Source organism: Lipotes vexillifer, unplaced genomic scaffold, assembly GCF_000442215.2.
Source record: "Lipotes vexillifer unplaced genomic scaffold, Lipotes_vexillifer_v1.1 scaffold161, whole genome shotgun sequence".
NCBI lineage: Eukaryota > Metazoa > Chordata > Mammalia > Artiodactyla > Lipotidae > Lipotes > Lipotes vexillifer.
In genome coordinates this window covers 1586251-1609979 of record NW_006779016.1, presented here as the reverse complement: position 1 = coordinate 1609979, position 23729 = coordinate 1586251, and the positions used below count along the sequence as shown (strand labels likewise).

Sequence of the window (23729 nt, the reverse complement as noted above, 5' to 3'; positions counted from 1 at the left end):
TTTACAAAAAATATGCTAACAAAGAAGGCATATTCTTTCAAATAAAATAATGAATTTATGCATAATTTTTCAAGAAACACATTTATGTACATGTTGAAAAATGTATGCTAAAGGAGCCATACCCATAATAGATTCACAGAATTTCAGGGATGGAGAATGCATAGGTTTTCAGCCAAAGAGAAGGGTAAGTGTTGGTACAATTTCTAATATCCTAATATTATGTTAATATAAGTATGAATGGAGTTTTACACATTTCTTTACTTGTTTTCAAGACATGATCTACCATAATAAGAAGTTCAAAGAAAAGGAAAAATACCACGTCTTCTTTCAAGGTTATTATATGATCCCTAAAGGATCTACCAGCTTTAAGATATTTTGACTCTCCTATGTCTGACCAGGAAGTCATATATATCGCCCGCCCCCTGGGCAATCACATTAAAATCCAAACTCTTTAGCACGTCATTCCAGCCCTGTCACAATCTAGCTTCAAATCACTTTTCAGTCCCATCTCTTCTCACTCCACCATCCCACATCCTTCAGCTTTATCAGACCCTTCCTTAGGATGCTGCACTTTGTGACATGGCTTTGCTCAAAGTGTTTCTCTAGTCCCTCCTTTGGTTCAGTCTCTTCTTTTTTCTTTTTTTTTTAAAGAGACATTTGGTTGGGTTGGGTCTTTGTTGCTGTGCACAGGCTTTCTCTGGCTGCAGTGAGTGGGGGCTACTCTTCGTTGCAGTGCGCAGGCTTCTCATTGTGGTGGCTTCTCTTGTTGCAGAGCAAAGGCTCTAGGCACGCCGACTACAGTAGTTGTTGCACACGGGCTCAGTAGCTGTGGCTCGAGGGCTCTACAGCGCAGGCTCAGTAGTTGTGGCTCACGGGCTCTAGAGCACAGGCTCAGTAGTTGTGGTGCACAGGCTTAGTTGCTCTGCAGCATGTGGGATCTTCCTGGACTAGGGATTGAACCCGTGTCCCCTGCATTGGCAGGTGGATTCTTAACCACTGCGCCACCAGGGAAGTCCCCCAAGTCTCTTCTTTTGTGAAATTTTCTCAAGCCCCTCTCGCAGAATTAATTTTTACCTTATTTGTCCTCCCATGTAGCTTTATGAAAATATACTGTAGCCTTTATCACCCTTCAATTTAAATGTTTGTATCTATGTCTCTCAATTGTGATTGTCTTGAAGCTAAAAAACGGTTTTATTTACTACTACTTAGAACAGCACCAAGATAATGGCTACTGAAAAAATACTTGTTGAAAGAACAGAAGATTATGTTATGGTGAATAAGGCGGACATTCACTCCATTTAAAAATATTTAAGGGACATAAATTATGTGCAATACTAGGTGATGGAGACAAAATTGGGAAATAAGGATAAATCAGTAAACAAATGCCTATATTCTGAGATCTAGATGCTAGTGGGTAAGATGGACAAATACCAGGGGTCTTCAATACAGAGGGGCTGAAACTCTAGCTTTGTTCTCAACATGTGTAAAATAGCCATACATTTATTTGTGGAATAAAGGTATGTGAAAATGTGCTCCACATTACTAATTATCAGGGAAATGCAAACCAAAACCACAATGAGACATCGCTTCATACCTGTTAGAATGACTAGCATCAAAAAGAGATAACAGGGACTTCCCTGGTGGTGCAGTGGTTAAGAATCTGCCTGCCATTGGAGGGAACATGGGTTTGACCCCTGGTTCAGGAAGATCCCACATGCTGCAGAACAACTAAGCCTGTCTGCCACAACTACTGAGCCTGCACTCTAGAGCCCACAAGCCACGACTACTGAAGCCCGCATGCCTAGAGCCCGTGCTCCACAACAACAGAAGCCATCGCAGTGAGAAGCCCGCGCACTGCAACGAAGAGCAGCCCTTGCTCACCGCAACTAGAGAAAGCCTGCGCACAGCAACGAAGACCCAACACAGCCAAAAAATAAATAGATAGATAGATAAATAAATTTATTTATTTAAAAATAAAAAGAGTTAAAAAAATACAACCCTAATCTGACTTCTACTCATGCTGAGTAGTTACTTTCAATTCTGAACCCCATAATGCACTCAGATTTCCATGAGCTATCTCAAGGTAGTGGGCAGGGAGGGAAAGACCTGAGTCCATTCTCCTGAAAGAAGTTGAATGTACACTGAGTCTTTTCAGGACGCTGTACAGAAAGTCCTCCCGAGTCCTATAAACAAGCTATGTAAAACAGCCTGATGATTTAGTACTGTAGGATCAGAGCCTCACCATTAGGTAAGGTCAAACCTAATGCATATTTAAAAGGGAAAGTTACAGCCCCCCAAAGTAATATACAGCAAAAGTCTTTTAACAGTTAGCCTTCTAATCATCAAGGACACAGCTTTAAATGGCACTCAACTGTAATTTTCAGATGACATCTGTGTGAACAAGAATTGAGATTTTATTCACTGTACTCCAGAAAGACTGAGATAGTCAATTAGATGGATAGAACGGGAATTACTCTGTAGAGCAAAACAAAAAAATTGCAATGAAGAGTAATTTATTCAAGGGGGAAAATGTTACCAGCAAAATTAGCATATTAGAGTTAATGCATGACACTACAGGTATAGAGCAGCAGCTCTCACACTTTTGGGTCTTAAGGACTCTTTATACACTTGAAAATTATAAAGGACACCCCCAGTGCATTCATTTATATGGATTATAGCTGTTGGTGTTTACCATATTTGATATTAAAATTGATAATTTAAAATATTTATTAATTCATTAAAAATAACCCAATTGCATGTTAACATAAAAGCACTATTTTAATAAAATAACCATATTTTCCAAACAGAATTAGCAAGAGGGGTGGCACTGCTTTACAATTACGCAAAACTTTTAAATATCTGGCTGAATAGCAGACAGCTGGGTTCTCCTATCTGTTTCTGCATTCAGTCTGTTCTACGATATGTTATTATGGTTGATGCAACTGAAGAAAATACCGCCTCTCACAGATATGTAGTTGGAAAAGAAAGAAGTATTTTAATAGCCCTTTCAGATAATTGTGGATATATATTCTTTTATATTATAACAAAACTCAACAAGTGGTAGTTTCTTAAAGATTAGTTGCACTGGGAAATTTGAAACCGTATCAATGAATTCTCTGTACTCTGTTACTTTAAAATCTATTGGTTTATTTTGCACTTTCAGTGAGTATTTTACCCATGCAATGATTTTCTACAATCATGCACTGGTCTTTTGGAAAGTATGGATTCAATGAGTTATACAGCTCTCTTGAACGTTGACACATTTCACTATACAATTTCAAAAAAATCACATTTGCTTATGTCACTACCCATCTCACTTGAAAAATATATGGAAAGTTGTCAAGCCCACAGTGGCAAATAAAAGTTTTCTGTGGTTTCCCCAAATTCTAATTTTCTATTGAAAGCTTTAATTTTATCTTAGGCAGCAAATGCTATTGGTTGTTTTCCTGGGGTGACAGACTCACTTTTTGTTCATTTTTAAGAAACGTCTGCCAAGTATCCAAGTCTGAAAAACCATAACCAATAACCACTGTCAGTCAGTCATCCCTTAAAGACCATGTTTCAGGGAAAAACAGCCAGTTCCCCTTGCAACTCAAACACCTGCCCACAGCTTTCGCTTGAGAAAACCAGAGTAATTAGGTACACAGTGGAGATGGTTTATGTAAACTTCCCATTTAGTCACAATGAATATTAAAAAGACATTTACTCAAAGGGGGAGCTTTAATAAAATTAATAATCTTAACTCCTTCATCAAGAACATTATTAAGTGAAACTGTGTTTTAAAAACAATTACCATTGTGTGGCGGTAGAGAAAACAGTGCCTAGGAAGACAGTTTGGTGCCACTGCCTTGATTCATGCTAAGGAGCCAGCGGTTTTACTTCCATTGCTTTTGCACCATTAGTGCAAATGTCAACACAGTGCAAAAGGCAAAGACCAGTTTAGTATTATTAAGGAAACAGTTTTGACCCCCATGGAACTTCTGGGGATCCCCAGGGTATATAGATCACACGCTGAGAACTACTGATAAAGAGGACAATTATAAGGAGCCATTTCTTTTCTTTGGAACTAGGGAACTTATCTAAGGGGAACCCATAAATCTGACTGTGAAACTTTCAACAACAAGGTCACTCAAGTCAATAGAGCTGTGGAAAGATTCAACAAAGGGAATGATAAATATAATGTCAGTATGTATCAGATATTATTTTAGTTGACGGAGAGGAGATGAACTGAGAAGGCGGCAAAATAGCGGAGAGTCTACGATGTCCGTGAATGCAGAGTTGACTTTGGAAAGCCAAGGTGAGGGCAGAGCATGGAGGAAAGAGTGAGAAATGAGACCAGGTATGAACAAAGGCCACTAGTCACCTCCGGCTCTGCATGGCTGGACTCCTTCATCTGGCGCATCTTGAGAGGTAAGGGCATCTTACTTCAAGCTTCTGAGACTGTGAAGTCCTTGGGAAGACAACTAGACCCAATCCTCTTATTAAAAATTTTATTGACAGTGTTTTCTTTCAAAATAGTTGACTTATTCATTTTTCTAATAAATCTGTCAGTTATTAACAAATTGAGTTACTGTGGAAGAATAAAACATCTTAACTTTAGATGAGCTATTTCAAAAGTCTTTCATAATTTTTTTTTAAAGGCCAGCTCCTGGACCACACAATAAAGCTCCCAAATAAGGGGATGAGTGGATTCACACTGATGTTTAATTTTTAGATTTGACAAAAGTAATGCAGTATATCTTGACAGCTATATTCAGTAGCTTAATGCTAAGCTTTTCAGGCTGAATACAGAACAGAATGAATTTTCCACCAGTGTTTCCACTAGGAGATTTTAGGATTCCTATTCACTTAAGACAGCAATCTGAGGCCGCTTGATAAAACAAGCACTGGTTATTTCATAACTGCCTCATTAAATTTCTCAGTATTTAAGAGAAAAGAAAAGTCAAGACAAAAACATTTTGAAAATATATGTTATAATCAAAATCTGGATGCTACGTAAACATCCTTTAGTGTTCAGCCAGAAAGACTTGCAGCTGTGGCATCTGTGACTTAAAATAACAGAATGAAGATCTCCATGTAAAAGATAAATGATATCGTAAAAGTTTCTAATCAAAAGAAAATACATTTTCTGATGGAATTTATGTAGGAAAAAGCTTTACACTAAAGCCCATTTAATGCATTGTAAAAATACTGAAACCTGTAAATTTGGAGTTTGGTTCGAGTATATGCTAGGCAATATTATTTTCTGTTTTGCCACTACATTCTCTTTTTACAAATTGCAGATTAATTCTTCCTGTAAGGACACTTTTATTTTAGTTTTGTTTGTAACTATGCTACTGTAAGTTGTTGACTTTATGATAAAATATCAAATTCTATCCAGATGAACTGACAACTAGGCTCCAGTTTCATTACTGGAGAGCTGCTCCTTTAAAAAAAAGATTAAAGTTTTCACATTGTACCAAAATATGATATAGTCATATTCTAAAATATACATGTATATTTTAACATGGATTCAATCTAAATCTCCCAAAGGGCAAACACTCTCCTCTATAAATGAGATTTCATGAGACTCTGGAACCCTGGTTTGATTTGTGTAGCCTAGCTAAGCACTGAAGATAAACACCAAGCCTGTTATAATTCAGTATGCAACTGAGCTAGTCTTCCACACCAGCAGAGGAAAAAGAAAAAAAAAAAATCCTGTTATTTTCTAAAGTTGCCCATCTCTATCCATTTGTCGAGTTGCCACAATTGCCCAGATAAAACATTTGAGAGTATGTCAGCTTTAATTAATGTAACATGACCTGATCATTTCCACAGTTAAGAATAAAGAAGTTTGCATTCTTTAAATCCAAAGCGCAACCTGGAGATTATGCTAAATTGCTTCATTCATAGTCCACACTCCTCTGCTCGTGTCAGAAGGACAGCATTTGTCCCCTCTAGTGATAAACAAATTATACATGAAATCAATTCCACTTCACAATCATTTTCCCTATTGGGTATTATCTTTCCTTCTCTGCTCCCTCCAGTTAAGCCCGCATCCTGTAACTTGCTAATGAGCTGGGGGCTTTCTGTTCCAGGTGGCACCCCCTGCCTCGAAGTCATGACATTTCCCATTTCGAATGCTGCTGGCATTTTTCGACAGCTCCTGCTAACTAGCCTTTTTGACCTGCACTAAGAGGAACTCATCTGATCGAATCCTCTAACCTGCCAATCATTCCAGCAAATGATCTTCACAGTCACTCCCAAGGCAGGGATGGAAAAAAAAAAAGGAAATGCGAGTGAGAGAATGAGGGAGTAGGCAAGCGGCTGCCTCTGCAGCTACCTAATGAGAATGCTTTAAGTCTCTGAGGCAGCGGAAACACTGAAAAACTGGTGGGAAAATTAGGACACAACTGAATGCCTGGCTCTGTAATTACTGACTTCTTTCCATCCTGAGATCATTTTGAGACCAACACCTCTGAGATGTGCCAGTTTCTAAAGAACACAAGAACACCCTACCTTATGTAGAGAAAATAGATTTATTTCTCCTGCCACTATCAATATGCAATTCTCATAATCCCACTCTGTCAAACAGCATCCTTTGCAGAATTAATTATGTGCTGTAAGCTTGTTAAGTGTGCATTTGTAAACTACGGATGATTATCATGTTGGCCACAGTGAAGAAAGGACCTCTTTCCCCCCCCACCCAGGCATATTTTAAATGTTGCCACCATTTAGGGGGTATTGATTTTCACATGTTTACATAAAAACAAATAGGTATGGTGAAAGTTGGCATTGGGCTCAGGGAGGATTTAACACTGACAACATAGGACAATCTGGACATTCTTGATTTTAATGAAGGTAAAATAATTTTTGTTCCTTCCAGATTTTTCTTGCCTATGCACAATCAGTTTATTTAGTGGGTTCCCAGCCCACAGAATAACCCAATACTTTAGGAAAAAAGATCCACTACATGGATCTTTGGCAATGGATCACAATTCTAGATATTTTAACATGAAGTAGATTTGTTGACCAAGGAATGATACAATATAATTACATGTGATCATTACGCCATTTATATAATAATGTAAAATAAATACTGTACATGATTTAATTGCACATGATAATCACACATCTTTCCCCATTTATAGTAATTAGGCCAATAGCCCCATTTACAGTAATTATTATATGTAATTGAGGGCATTTTACTAATTGCATTGAAAATGATAATCCAGAGCAATTAAAAATCCAAGGGCACTATACATAATGCAAACTACATTAAAAGAATGGTGGTAATTTAAAGGGAAAAAATTCAGCCAAGTATGGAATTTAAGAGTACAGTATTAGATTCCATGCTTGGCACGCCTGCTAATATTTTTTATGAGATCAATTTCTCAAACTTGTGTATTGTTTCTGTTCTAGATCTTCTACACTGTTTCATCAGCTGGAGAAGTTATCCTTTGTTTAATCTATGACATTATTCTAACAACTCTAGGACTGTTGAAAAATTCTTCTATTTGGCTGTGTGAGTGTACAGTGTGTGTGTGTGTGTATGTGTGTGTGTGGGGGTAGAGGAAACAGCTATCCTAAATTCCAAAGGAGACCCACTAAATTATTCATTTGCACAACCAATTTGATGTTCTTAAAAGCTTTATTCATTGAAGCATCTCAGAGTATTGCAAACATTTTGTTAAATATACTTGTAATAATTTAGCTAAAATGTTTAACTTTGTTAGACTTGAAATACATTCGGGTTGTGGTTTTCATCACATTTGCTATCTGTCTAGAATTTTAATGTGTCTAAGGACCGAATCCCTGGCTTTTGTCCCAGGGCCCCAGTGTCTATCTCTCCTCTATCCCACTCCCCATTTCTACCCAGACAAAGCTGGTCTGTGAGGAGCATCTCAGGAGTGATGAGCATTTGTGGGACAATGGCAATAGTTTCAAGCTTTTTTTTGCCTTCTCTTCTCGACATTGTCATTTAGACATTGTCCTCTATGCATTCAAATGTCATCCCAGACCATCAGCCCACTTCAACTCAAACAGCCTCCTTTTATGCTCAGACACTTCTTAGAGTATCCGCAGACCACAAAGACTGTCTAGTGGGACTCAGCTGCTATCCTGGTATTAATAATACAATACAGTGCACTTAGGGCATAGACGATTCCCTCTGTATCCCAAATTCATAAGAATCAACATTAAATGAAAAGGAAAAATAGAGCACCTGAACTGATTATAGTTATATGTGATTGTTAACTTCATAATAGTTTGGCCAAGCATTCTAATAGATATCTTGCTAGTAGCCATATCACATCTATGCCCACTACTTATAAGAAAGCTTCACTCATGTTATGCTGCTGGCTAAATAGTCCCTAAGAAATTAATTTTGGTTTTAAAAAGACAGAAGATGCAAGTTGCAGTGCTATTCTCACCCCCCCCCCCACCCCACACCAGCCCACCATCCTCAATTTGAAAGCTCATCTGACCTGTAAACATTGAATCTCAAAAACAGCCAATTTTCGAGCATCTGTGGGCTGATGAACCAATTTGTGGAGCATCAAACAAGTTTCTTCTCTTTTAGCCGTTTTGCTTTTAAAAACTCTCAGTCAGAGAAGGGTAAAGGAAAGGCAAGGACAAAAACCCCTCTATTTTTAGTGTAAAAAATATCACTCTGAATTCTTTGTTTTTAAGAAAAACACACTGAAATATTTAAAGGTAATGGAGCATCGTGTGAGGAAAAACTGTATGTGCACACATTTGTGTGTTTGTGTGAGAAAGAGAGAGAGAGAGAGAAAGAATATGATAGAGCAAATGTAGTAAAATGCTAACGTTTGGGGAAAGTGGATGTTGTGTATCAGCCCTTCTTTCTACTCCTCCTGCAACTTTTCTGTAAATCTGAAATTACGTCAATATAGAGAAAAATAAATACTTTAAAAGCACTCTGGATGAATGAAGCATGATGTATTAAACTTTCTTTTCATTCTGCTTTGTGACAACCCAGGACAGAATTAAGCAAATTAGATAGTAAAGAACTTAGTCTTTGGCAAACCCATTCACAGGGCTGGTGGATGGGGTGTGGGGTACAGATCAGAGGAGACCCAAAGGAAGGGAAGGCCAAAGGGGCAGAGAAGGGACAGGGAGAAGAGAAGAGTCAAACTTCCTTAGCCCATTATTTTGCTAAGTAGTGGATTCAGAGGACGTAATAGACCCTCTAGGGCAGACGGGAAGCTAAGGAAAGGGGGGTGGAGGTGGGGTGGAGAAACTAAACCACATTCCAGCCTTTTCTCAATCAAATGTTCACAAACGTAGTCTGCATGTGTATGGTTCGAAACACTGTCAAGTTCCTGAATAATATATATTTCTTAATCTGCAGCAAGGTAGAGGTAATGACAAAAACCAGGGATTCTTTAAATAAAACCTGCGAGGAACACTAAGGTTTGTTTCCCCCTCTGCCTGTTATTTCCACAACTACTGCTGTCAACTACATGAGACAACAGAGATAATAAACAGAGATAAAACTGTAGTTTGATAGGAAAAAAATTTGCAGAGTCATGCAGAAAGTAACAGTTCTAGCAGGAGAAAAATAATAGATCTTTCTGCTACTGAAAGAAAACTAGATCCAACACTTGAATTTCTTATACTGTGATAAGTACTAATGGGTGTTATCTCCTTTTGTGTCTACAGTTGAGAAGACGCAACATGGCTTAAAAAGACCGTTAGTCAAAAATAGCACACAGTGAGTGTGTTGTTACTCCATGAAAACTGGAGTTTCCCTCTATACTTGTCTGATTTTTCCCTTGGTAGTGTACAGGCCAGGCAAGTGCTTTCCATCTATACTGCTTGCTTTCCTAGAAGCTTCAGAGACTGCTAAGCCCAGAGCCCTCTTCTGAGGGGTTCCTTAAGGAAAGGTTGGCCACACAGTTCACAGCTCAGCTGACTGGACCCACCCAACAGCCTTGCTCAAAGCCTTGTTCTCTCTCCATGATGATGGCGACACCAATCAGAGCTGCTCTGGACTGGAGGAGGGTCTGAATCTGAAGAAGAGCTCGACTATAGACTGCCCCAGGAATAGAGGGACAAGAGAAGCAATGATAAGCAGGATTCATGAATAAGCAGAAACAAGTCAGCAGAAGCCAAGAGATGAAGAGAAGATAAAAGTACTGTTAGTCAATGCAGGGACAGAAGAGGTCACAGCATGACGGAGAGCTAGAGGGGGCTGTTTCTCCAGGGGTAGGTACCAGAGTTGAGATGGCGGTTGAGTTTGACGGCAGACAAACCAAAGCTCCTGTGGATCCTGACGGACATTCAGGATTTGTGAGGCCTGCCGTGCAGCTTTAAGAAGTCTAAGGACTGTCCACCTGTTCTTCCTTACTTCCCCAAGCAATCTCAACAAAGACCACCATCCCTGAGGAAACCGCACCATGTTTCCTTACCCCGAAAGATCCCCACGCCCGCTTCCTCATTATGGCTCCTGTCCCTGTGACACAGCGCTTTCTGTGGCTCTCAGTCATCTGTCTCTGTCCCTCTCACTTTGCCACCTGCCTCTTTCCTCACTTGAGTGTCTCTCTTCGCAAATGTTTTGAGCTTCTCTGAAGTGGCTATATTCTAGAACTGAAATATATTTTTACTGATTGAATTCAGTTCAATTTTCCTGATTCCTCAAAGGCAGGAAGGAGAAACGCTCTTCACCCGTGCTGTCCAGTAGAATGTTCTGTGATGCTGGAAAGGTCCTCGCTCTGCCCTGTCCCTATGGTGGCCACTAGTCATGGTGGGTAATGAGCACTTGAAACGTGGTACTGCTACTGGGGGAACAAGGTTGTAATTTAGTTTAATTGTTTTTTTTTTTTGCGGTACACGGACCTCTCACTGTTGTGGCCTCTCCCTTTGCGGAGCATAGGCTCCGGACGCGCAGGCTCAGCGGCCATGGCTCACGGGCCCAGCCGCTCCGCGGCATGTGGGATCCTCCCGGACTGGGGCACGAACCCGTGTCCCCTGCATTGGCAGGCGGACTCTCAACCACTGCACCACCAGGGAAGCCCTAGTTTAATTTTAATTAATTAAAAATGAACTTAAAATAGCTGCACGTGGCTAGTGGTTACCCTGTTGGACAGCACAACTTTATATTAATCTTCCTTAAAAAAAAGGGAAGGGAAAGGAAGGGATGGCTTTTCCTATTTTGTCTTTATCCAGTCCTGGCCCAAATAAGTTGATTATTTTACTTCATAAATGTACAATTCTTAAATAGTTACCGAACAGGTCATAATATGTGGTTCAAAGGTTACCTACATCAACATCCTTTGGGGTTCTTTAAAATGCAGAAGACCCCAGGACCCTGGATTTTTAAAAACTCACCAGGGGTTTTGGCACTGCCCCCCACTTCCCCAGGGTGTGTGAACACCTCTCTAATGAACGTTCAGTTAGCGATGCCAGAGAGTCTTAAGCACCAATGAATTATATTTTGCCTGGAGTTCGGTTTTTTAAAAAATCTTTCTCTTATTTAATTAAAATTCTTGAGCAATTTATGCATCCTACTGTTTACCTGGCAGCCTACTTTTAGGAAATTATTGCTTGATGACTGAGTCAGACAGAAAGAGTCTACCACATTTTTTTTCATTTTCATATGATACTTAAATAACATTGATTAGCAAAGATAATATTCTAGAAAGCAAGGAGAGGGTCACCAAAATATGCATGCAGTTAACTTCTTGCACTTGAACCAAATACAGTTTTTTCATGCACCAGATATTTCTATATTTATTATGAATTTAATAGGGTTTGAAGACCAATTGATTCATTAAAAAGAGATGTTCCATAATGAGCATATACCATTTCAGGAAAATTATAAAACATCTGTCTAAAAGATTAGAGGCCATTCTTATCCCCTGTATTCAGCAAAAGGAGAGCAGACAAGAGTGACTGTGCACTTCCTCTCTCAATTTAGAATAACTGGAAAATTAAGCTCAGCCTGGGGGTGTATTCAGTATCACTGTGCACAAATATAAGTGATACTAATGGATGTGATATTCAATATAGTTTCCGGTCTTTCCCTTGGGGAAAATTTGTATGCGTATTTAAGGCTCTCTCAGACTTTAGGAAAGTCCTATCCTTTAATGCTGATAAAAAGGGTGGGGATAATCTATGCAATCTGTAGGTCTATTCATATCTTTAGAGGATAACAAACTGTAGGAAGCACAGTATCTTGATCATCCATTGGCTCCATTTTTAAACTTAGGTGCATGTGGTTTTCTTTTCGTTTCATTTGGTTATAAGACTCTGAAACCAAAATTGCTCTCTGCTGCAAAGAAAAATGCTTCTCATTAGCTTTTCCAGTAAGGCTAGTTTATGTAAATCCAGGATTATTAACTAAATAACTGAAGTGACCTTAGTATATACAAGTTTAGAAACAATTTGGCATTGTGGTATAAGAGAAAACTTAGGACTTGAAACGCTCCTCTCTACTCAGTCCTCCATCATTTCAAAACCAGAAGTGATACAATGCATTTTCCACATTTACCTCTGTGTAACTCCCCAGAGAGAGGTGGCTAAAATGCTAGGTTACAGTCTTAGCCTCTCTGAGCCCTCAACCTCTTGCCCCTTCCTCTCCTTCCCAATCTCTCTGGGCTTTACAAAGAACTGGGGCATTTGAGGAAAATTTAAGATGCCTCAGCTTGTTCTAAACTGTTAATTAATTCATCAACAACAAAATCAAAATCTAGGGAATTACATGTTTTCTTTATGAATACCCTTATTTATGTAGACTTTTTGTTTGTTTGTTTGTTTTTTTGCAGTACGCGGGCCTCTCATTGTCGTGGCCTCTCCCATTGCGGAGCACAGGCTCCGGACGCACAGGCTCAGCGGCCATGGCTCACGGGCCCAGCTGCTCCGCAGCATGTGGGAACCCATGTCCCTGCATTGGCAGGCGGACTCTCAACCACTGTGCCACCAGGGAAGCCCTATGTAGACTTGACTCTATAATGTCTACAATATAGACACTGGTATTCTGCTATTGATTAGAATCAGCTCCACTGAGCAGGATGTATTAGGCCAATATATAGGCTATGCTATTTAATCTCTAAGATGAACCCATTTGATTAAAAGAAAACCCTACAAAGGTGAAAAATTAAAATGATTTCCTTTTTTGCTGAATGACAGAAAACACCTAAAATCCAGCTTCCATGCAGCTTTTCTAAGAAAAAGAAATTTAGATGTTTCCTTAATATAATGTTGAATCAAACTGAGGTATCTGGATTTTGAAGAAAACAACAAAGGCAATAATAATATTAAAGCTTTAAAAGTTGATGTGAAAAAGACAAAATTCATAGAGAACATATTTCTAGTATTATTAGATAATTCTAGAGGAAGAGGTTCTAGATAATACCCTTGAATCTAGTTTTAAAAACCTACTACAAAGAAAAAACATCTTTGTAAAAGCTTTTGAATACTGATGACTGTAGTTCCGAGCAGCTCTTTAAAATCTCTTTTCACTTAGCAGTTTTTCAGACCTTATGGGCAATGCTTCTATCCAGTGAGCCTGATTTGATTTACATGGAAAAGCTGACCTGAAACACATTCTAGCAGTTTTGACTGGCCAGGCTCAGGTCAGAGAGATCTCAAAAGAGCAGAGAAGAAAACACACAGCCCTGCGATGGAAATTCAAGCTTGCCTGTGTGTATGTGTGTATGAGGCAGCAGCACAAATAAAGTTCAATTTTTGTTTTGTTCTACTGAATTGGCTAAGGGATTTATAAAGTCAGGGGCTCTCATTACGGTAATGCAGGTCAAATACTCTCAATAGCATCTGCTGCAACCCTCATGAATTAAAACCATTCTCAGAACCAGGAGATAACTGGTCAAAAACTCAGCCCCACTCTGTCTGACCAATTGAAGTGAGAGTACAAATGCTACTGGGTGAATAAAGTTGTGCTTCCGGGTAACTTTTTATCCAATAGGGAGAAATAACCAGAAGAATGAAGAATCTTACGTATGAAATGGCAAGTCTACTAGTAACATTTCCCGACTGGCATTTATACACCATCTTTTATCAATCTGGGAATCTTTTCTCCAATCATTCATAAATCACCACCATACTCCTGAGAGGCCAAAATTGCCCTCCACATTGAGCGTACACAAAAGCTAAGTCCAAAGGTATTGACTAATCACCCACAAGACAATGTGGACATGTAATCTGCTGACAGTTCAGCCTGTTAACATATTTCACATTAAGAGAGAGAAGAAGGAAGAGGAGCCCTTGCGATGCTGTCTGTATCTTTCAATTCACTGGAACATTTAATTCCTGAACAGCCACACAAGCAAGTAACAATATGGGCTAGCAAATAAAAAGCCTTCCCCACAAAAAAGTTGGTTCTCTGTTTGCTTCAGAGTTATGTTGCATTAAATGAAGAGATATATATAGGCGTAAACTTCCAAAAAACCCAAACATTTCCAACTGGCACTAAAGACACAGCCTTTTCAGAAGTTGCCATCTTATGCTTGTTTCTGTAAAGCCTGTGTGATGACCGGGACAAGCCGACAGGCTCAGAGACTATCTCGTTTAGGTTCTGCTTTAACATCTGCAGAATAGCGGAGGCCAAAGAATTGAATAGGAAAAATAAATAAATAAATGCTTCACCACAATAAGGTCTGTACTAGGGGCCACCCAGGAATCAGAAATGGGTGAAGTGGCCCAAATGGCCACTAGACTATACTAGGGAGCCCATGCCCTTTCCAAAGGAGGCAGCCACGGTTCAGTTACATACACAAACTTCTGGCAGGAATGTGAGTTTAGTGTTGCCAGAGCTGCTGATTTCTCAAGAAAAGCTGGAAACCCAGACTTTGTATAAAATCTCCTCATTTTAAAATGGGAGCAACCAAGAAAAAAAATTGTGTGGGCCACACAAAGCAGGTCTGTGGCTTAAATATCCTCCGAGGTTAACCATTTTCTAGCCTCTATGAAGGATGGGTGAGTAGTGAAATGATCTGCTTATGACTAAAATGGTTTGCTTATGACTACATAAATAAAGGACCATTGTGGTTAGACTCCAGCAAGTGCCTAAAAATACAGAAATGACTGACAGCACTCTGCCTCACTAGAATCTGTAATGAATGCCCTAACAAACATAAGAGATTCATAAGATACTTAGGAAAAAATAAGTCTGAAATATTTCATTTGAAAGATTGACTCAATGTCTTTTCACAATTACGTTCCAAGTAAAGTAGGTCATCTTACCTGTGCTCTCGAGACTGCTGTGCGCATCAGTGCTTGCTATTTGATAGACTTTTGCCATAACTATTGTTTTTCCCAAAGGCCCGCATACTTTCTCCAGCTTCTGGTTGCAATCTTACATTTGGGACAGTAAAAATAGAAGACACTGTGGACAGAATGAAAAGTTTTCATTTACATATTTATAGGTGTATTTAGAATCTTTTCTTTCAAAATTGGAGGCTGAGATGCAATGCTAGATGTCCCGCACATAAAACATCATGGTATGTGTTGGTCTTTGAAATGTCAAGTCGTCACAGCCACACACACACACACACACACACACACACACACACACACACAGATTTACACACACATATGACAGGATAGTCTGCCTTCCCCTCCAAGCCACAGCTCAGCTGATCTCTCATATTTCTCTGATCTAGAACAATAAGCTTGAATTTGGAAACAACATGTTTTGCCCTTCTTTGTGCATTCTTTCATTCATTCATTCTTTGAAGAAATATTTATTGACCCCCACACTGTTCTAGGTTTTCAGAATCCTGTAGTGTATCAATCAGAATGAAAAGAAACCCCGGTTTTTGTAGATTCCACTTAGGGGAGACAGATGATAAACACTCAGACGAATATATCAACTAGTTGTAAGGAAGAGAAACAGGAAGTGCCGGGGTGGAAGCAGGTCAGTGAAGCCTTCCCAGGTAAAGGTACCTTTGAGCAGAGACCCAAAAAGGTGAGAGGGCAAGTCATGCATATATCTAGAGGAAGAGCAAGCACGAACTGAAGAAAGAAGAAACAGCAAAGCCTCTCTAAGGAGCAAGAGAAGGAGCAGGCAAGACAGTTACACGGCTACTGTAGAAACACAGGTGAAGGAAGATGGTGAGTGACACGGGGCAGTGATGGCAGTGGAGAAGTGAGGATGGTCTATTGATCTATTTTGAAGGTAGCATCAACAGGGTCTACAGAAGAACCGGGTTTGGGTACGACAAAAGAAGAGGAGTCAAGGGTAACTTCCAACAACTGGAAGAATGACATTGCCCTTTATTAATGAGGTGAAGACTACAAAATGAGCAAGTCTGAGGGAAAAGATAAGGAGCTCAGTTCTGGTAATATGAAGTTGACGTCCAAATGGAGATGGTAAGTAGTCAGCTGGTATATGCAAGTCTGGAGTCAGGAAAGATGGGACTGGAGATTGAAATTTGGAAGCTGTCAGTGTACACAGATGATATCTAAATCACGAGATTAAATGAGATCATCTAGGCTCTAGGGAGCATATGTAGATAGGAAGATCTGAGGATTAAGCCCCAGGGCACTCTAAGAGTGAGAGGTCTGGCAGATGAGAAATCTGCAAAGGAGTATGAAAAGGAATGTTTAGGGAGGCAAAAGGAAAATGTCCTGTCCTGGAATCCAAGTGAAGGAAATGTTACTACGAGGAGACAGTGGTCAATTGTGTTGAATTATGCTGATGGATCAAGATGAGGGCTGGGGAAAGACCAATGGATAGAGACTAAAACCAGCACTTGTGGAACCTTGGGTATAAAAGCTCGGCTCAAAAGGATTCAAGAGAGAATGGAAGTCTAGGAACCAGAGCAGCAAATATGTTTGAACAGGGTGTGTTTTCTTTTTAAAAAGATGGCATGGAGCTCCATTAATGGCATAATGTTGCTTTAGGATAATATATAGGACATATATAAGAATAAGAAACCCTACCAACATTAGAGCTGAAAGGTCCTTAGGGATCACTGTGTCTCTATATGAGAAATTGGGAACCCACAGAAACTAAGGCACTTCTCCAAAGTTGCCCAGCTAGTTAACAGTGGAGCTGAAGCTGGAATCCAGGTGGTCTGATTCCCAGTTCAGTGCTCTTCACACTGCACCAATTTGTTGGCCTTCTTTCACTGCAGATCTGAGTTTTGTGAATTAGCAAATGAATGTAATAAAATCAAGGACTCTACGCTATGAAGTGTATTTTGTTCATTTACTTTGACAAGGGTGGTTCAGCTTCAATAATTTATTTAACTTGATAGTATACACAGGAGAATGCCCTTTGGTGTATTTGGGAAAAATAATGAATTTCTTCTAAATCAGCCCTCCATTTACTTCCCTGCAATTAAATCTTTGTGAAGATGTGGGGCAAGGCTGTTCGGGTTTTCGGATAGAGGGAGAATGACAGGGTGCCACTAGAATTAGCCAGCTTTAACCGCCAGATCTCCAGGTAACTGTACCATAATTCTTGCTTGATGAATTTATAATTCCTGCTTCAGTGGCACACTAATACATTGCTTCTAAATTTTGGCATTTTGTAAACTGGTGAGGTTTTAAGGACTAGTACAATTAAGAAAGATATTATATTGTTATATGTTCTTCCAAAGCAAATAACAGTCTGGCATCAGCATATAACTTCATTTTTATAAGAATTCATGGAATGACTGCAGTGCTCTGTGTAACCAAGGTTCTAATAACACTTGATACTCTTCTCAAAAGGTCTGATATATTAAAGTAGGCCAAGAAGACTGGAGCCCACTTTGAATTTACTTTTGTTACAATTTTCTCCTTTTAACCTGGGTTTGCTTTCTGCTTGCATAAGAGTTTTCCCTTTGTGGACATTCTTTTAAAAAAAAATGCCATGACCCATCTTTAAGAATGTGACTGCTATGGACTTGTGTCCCTCCAAAATTCATATGCTGAAGCCTTAATCCCCCATGTGATAGTTTTTGGAGATGAGGCCTTTGGGTAGTATTTAGGGTTAGATGAAGTCATGAAGGTGAGGCCCTTAGGATGAAATTAGTGGCTTTATATGAAAAAAACGAGAGAGAGAGACAGAGAGAGAGAGAGAGAGAGAGAGAAAGAGAGAAAGAGGGAGAGAGAGGTGTCACTGTTTCTCTGTCTCTGCCATGTGAAGATACAGGGAGGTGGCTGTCTCATCAGGAAACTTGATTTTGCCGACACCTTGATCTTGGACTTCCCAGCCTTCAGAACTGTGAGAAATAAATGTTTGTTGTTTAAGCCCCGGTCTAAGTTATTTTGTTATTGCATCCTGAATAGACTATGTATTAATGTAAGGCTCCTAAAACTGATTAATAGAAACCATGACTTGGTTGATAAGACAATCCATTTATTGGTTCTGCAACACTTCTTTTCAGATGGATCTCTTTCCAAATCTCCTTGAAAAGGAAGCATATGAGGATACTGGCACTGCTGCTGCTGCTGCCATTTGCCAGGTGGCGAACTTTTACAAGACTTCACACTAATGTAAAATTTAATTTTAAGAATTTCAAGAACTTTTAAATATAGTCTGCAGAATATTAACCTAGATAACAGAGTCACCAAAACCAGTCATTTCACTTAAAAGAACTAGTTCCCAAAGTCTCCAAAGCCTAGGAATTCTTTGTTGTGTAAACATGTTTACAAGAACTACCATGTTGCTCGAAATGGAAATGACTGTGGTATTTAATACTGGGATTGTCCTTTCTTGCGACTGGATTTATGCTTCATAATGATTATCTACTAGACACAGAAATAGCATTTCTGTAACTCAAAATTGTTACCGGAGGCGTTTAGCAGAATCTTGTTTTAAAAATATAATGATTTTTCATCTTTATTCTCCCCCCTTCAAAAGGTTTCACTGCTCCTGATGTTTAACGTTATGCAAAGACGTGTTTCTGCCAATGAATATCGCCTCATGGTTATGCTTCTGCAAATAGCCTGCTGTGAGCTGATAAAGGGATTAATGCAGCCAAAATTCTTAATCTGTGAAATTACAAATTAAATTCTTATATTAAAAATACCACCCTGAGGTATTTTTTGTGGTTTTAATTCCCCTCTGGTGTTCTGCATACATTGTGCTTGTTAATGACAGGGACAAGGCTGTCTCCATTGGCAGCCTGCTGCCGAGTGATAATGTGTAGGCATTTACTTACTGATAGAAACTGGATTTAACCACTGGCTGATAAACTAAGTGCCAAGTGGGTAATAAGTCCATATTAACAGAAAAGTACTACTACAGAATTCAGAATTCATAGACCATCAAAATCCTGGCTTAAACTCAATCATCAAGTCAGATGGGATTGAGATGTCACCAAGGAGGAGTGATATCAAGTTGCAAGTTATACTGAATGGGAAAACAAACCATATGTCTGAGTCTGACGAGCAATAAACTAATGAGTCCACTGGCATCATTTTTTTTTTTTTTCCCAGTATGGGAAGATGTGTTACCAATTCATTATTTTTCTATAGGGATTTCATCTTTAATTTTTTTTTAATGGGGATAGCTGTAGTAATGGTCAGTGGGTAGACTTTCAGAAAGGAAGTAGGGCAGAATATGGGATAAATATGGGCTTGGAATATATGAAATACTGAAGAAGATTTCAAAGCATGGGGGAGCAGTGGGTTAATATAACTATAGTTACTTTAGAGTAAAAAAAAAGTAATTAGAATTAAATATGAGGTATCAGAAAAGATTTAGGGTAGGAATACCCAAGAGCTGTTACTTGGGACTTAGTTCCAAAATAAAAGGTTACTGTTGTCGAGGAGACTCCAATGCTATCATGGGGGGGAAAGTCTAAGAGAATAAAGAAATAAATTTTATGTACGTCTATGGTAAGTGATGTGTACACAAGGATTAAAAATGATATAATATCCATCCATATATGCAGTATATTAATTTTTAAGGCAAAAAGAAAACAGTATGAGGAGAAATATCTTTCACGGGCATTTGGAAAGAATGTATCACCATTGAACAAAAGTGTTCTTACTGCAATAGTGTTATGCAAAATTTCACAAGAATTCTGTTTCACACTTTGGAAGAAAGATGAGATCCTCCCAGTCATAAATCCTCCCCCAAATATTTAAAATGTAATTGAAAAAGGCTGTGTAAATATGAACACTTTTGTAAAAACAAAACAAAAACCCACCCAGGAATGTGTTTTGTTTTAAAAGATCCAGAGAAGAGTTCTGTATGAATACCAAGAGCATCTGTAGTTGAAATGAATTACATATCTTCAGTTCTTACATGTCAATTCAGCGCATTAGCCAATTGCCAACTCTGTTCGTCAGCTCACTGTATATCAGCCCTTTTTAAGGTTATTGTTACAACCAAGATTGTCTCTGAGAATCAAACGGAAATGAATCATCCCTACTCTGTGTACTGCAGCCAGCTAAAAAATACTATATGCATAAGGCACTAAATATGTAAATCATATTTTCCTTTTCCTTTATAACTGCCCGTATCATTTTTTTGGACACACACATAATCAAATACAAAGACATGCAGCTGCTGACTGCAGAGCAGAGATAGCAAAAAAGGAATCCATTTTCTTCCTGTGTCTGGTAAGCTAGCAATTGAATGGCAGGATTCCGCTAAATATATACACACCTACCCCCCTCCCCCCATTCTCTCTCTCTCTCTCTCTATACACATACACATACACACACACATACACACACACACACAGGCATACAGGCAATGCATATACAAGCATACATATTAGAGAGATGCACATATAAACATGTGAACCTCTCTACATGTGTGTTACACATAGATGCTAAAATCATGTCCCTGCTTCGATTGGATGTTTTGAATTTGTCATACTCACTATCAGTCAGTTCCCATAGCCGTGGGGGCAGGTCACTAAAATACTCGTGGCTCAAGGCGGCCTGTGCTGACAGTCTGTTCTTTGGGGAACACTGTAGGAGTTTGGAGGCCAGATCCTCTGCATGATTCACATAGCTGAGCCTGAAAACACAAGCAACAAAGAGAGAAATCAGAACAAACAAGAAAATCCCCTAAGTAAGACATAAGGCTCACCTAATTTTTCAGTATTTATTTATTCCTGGCCAAGAAAACAAGTTAAATTGCCTGTTGAAAATAAAAAGAAGCAGAATTCACATTAGAGTATCCGTTACTGTAAACCAACTTTTACTCTCGCTTTCCTCATTGATGTAACATATTTTACTATAAGCAAAGGATTGATATTTTCAGGATAGAATTAGGTCCCAAGGTAGAAAATTTCAGAAGACAATTTATCAAATAGTTGCCAGAATTTGTTCATAGAATATAGGTACTGCATACACATCTGGATACATTTATAGGAAAATTAATACAAAATAACCAGGAGAATTAAAATAAATCTACTATTAAATTCTCTAGTTACTAAAGTTACTTTTTCCTTTAAGAATTTATATTTTCTTACATTGAACAAAAAATTATTGGAATAAGTACCCTTTCAAATATTAACAATCATAATATTAACATGCAGGTTAACAAAGGGGATAGGCTTAAACCATATGGGACGGAATCAATTCAAGATGACCTTTAAAACGACAGTAGAGAGAAAATATGTCTCAAGATTACCAAAAAAGCAGAGGAGTAAAATCTTTCCTGTGGTACTACTTTCAAATGGGTAGCAGACCACACTGTCCAGCCCAGCCTTGCTTTCCATGGAATCTCTATTTCACTGCTCAGGGCAATCAAACCCAAATAGTTAACATAAAAATGATAATTAAAGTCTTCCTAATAATGATTACCATTTATGAGTAGGTGAACATGTGTCAGGCACTCTCCTAGGCGCTTTTCACACACTCTCCTATTTACTATTCGGACAAGACAGCTCTGTTTCTGTCTAACAGCAGGGGGAGCGAAGTGGAAGTCAGAGAAGGTAATGGTTTGCTCAATTAGCAGGTTGAGCAGATTCAAACCCACCCAGAACTAGTTGACTCTTAAAGTGGTTTTGCATGTGCAAAGCTCTCAGGTCATTCCTAAAGGCTTTTACCCACAGATTCCTGAGTTTCTATAAGATGAAGTAAGTACAGTGACTCTTAAGCAGCCAGAAGAATGTGAAGAAAAGTTGCACCTGCTAGTGGGTATTCTTTCAAAAGCCTTGAAGCTACAAAACAAGCCATGAGCCAATAAACATCTTTCCTAGTGACCAACAATTCTCTCCCTTCCCCTCCTCAAGTAACTCTTTAGCATTGATTTAAAATTGTTATGGTGTGGGGAGAGGGGGATGGATTGGGAGTGAGGAAGAGGAAAGTAGGTCATGAATTTGGGCAGAGGAAGAAAAAGGGAGAAGAGCAAAGAAAAATATTACTCCAAAGATCCAATCTAAGAGACCTTCTCTCTAAATCTTCACAGGTGAAGGTCTCACCCATGGGTTCAGTGTTTGGCTGCTGTAATGCTGTTTTTAAAAAAACTGATCAGTATCTTGGTTTTAAATGTCTCTACCTGGCAAAGAGAAATTTGTCTACAGGAAACGGAGGCATTCTTAAAATTCTGTTTTTTTTTTTTTTCTTCTTTCTTTCTTTTAATAGGGTCCAGGGCCATCCAAATTATTCCTTCCTCTTCCTAAGACTCTTTTGATATTAAATTTTTTTCATTAATATGTTTCTAAATATTAAATGCAAAGTTTGAGATAGGTAGACCTCACGGCAAAAACTGCACTTACATTGAACATACAGTTTGTATGTAACCGTGGTGAACAACACATTGGTATCCATTTTATACAGCTTTGATAAAACACAACAACAGTGCCAGACTGAGACTAGATCTAAGTTTTAGGCCTGACTCTGTTATGAACCACATTATGTCTGCAGTCCTTCCAGCTCCAACAAGCCATAAATCATCCTTGAAGCATGGTTTCACTATTTTGAAGAATTATAAATATTTAAAGTTGTATTTGTTTTTGAAGTCGATTGTTGATCACATTTAGATTTAACACATATAGACCTAAATATAAGGAATTACCAAGAAGACATTTCCCCTCCCCCAAACTGACTAAACTTGTTAATAAAGTCAATAAAATAATCAAATGCTTATTTGTGCTATCTGGTTTATACATAAACATCTGAATTATCACACAAAATTTTAATTTAGAAAGTTTACTATATCCTCACTTGTATTTCAAGAACCATTTTTATTCCAACTCTCCACATGCATTTTCAGCATCAGAATCTTCATCATTACCAGAACCACTTTTTGAGTCCATCTAAGTGGTCTGAGATATGACACTTCTGGGATACCTTATTTGGAAGTTCACCTTATCAGAATGTTAGAATGATTGTGGTTGTTTTCAGTCTCCCATTGTGATGGTAGATTTTAAAATCTTTCCTTACAATTCCCCCAAGTTTTGTTTTATATATTGTAAAGCTGGGTAATTAAATGCTTAACAGTCTAGCGCTGTTATCTTTTCCTGGTAAATCCAGTCTTTAATCTTTCCGTGGTGAACTTCTTTAATAAATCTTTCTGGGTTAAAGTTCATTTTTTTCTTATTAATTTAATGACCTCAGCTTTCTTTTGCTTAGTATTTGCCTGGCATACCTTTTGCCACTGTCTTTTAATATTTCATATACATAATTTTAAGGTGTCTCATAAATATTTCATAGCTGGGTTTAATGTTTATCCAATTAAACAATCCTTGTCTTCTAAGGAGAAAATTTAATCCATTTATATGTCATGATTACTGATATATTAATATTTGGAATTACTGCCACCATTTTAATCTTGCATCCTATTCTGTCCTGCCTTATTTTTTCCTCTT

At 38.6% G+C, this 23729-nt stretch overlaps 1 protein-coding gene across 4 annotated transcripts in view; it reads right to left on the bottom strand.

Annotated features, from left to right (window-relative positions):
• Positions 1-23729, bottom strand: part of CDK14 (cyclin dependent kinase 14) — a 593024-nt gene that overhangs the window by 66279 nt on the left and 503016 nt on the right. For 3 of the 4 annotated variants that reach the window (XM_007452058.1, XM_007452056.1, XM_007452059.1), the window contains 2 exons: positions 20790-20929; positions 15231-15346 (listed from right to left, as the gene is read on the bottom strand). In XM_007452058.1, the coding sequence (XP_007452120.1) occupies positions 15231-15346; positions 20790-20929 (256 nt within the window). Of the gene's footprint in view, positions 1-15204; positions 15347-20789; positions 20930-23729 lie in introns of those variants that run through there. The other variant, XM_007452057.1, reaches the window with a different exon arrangement.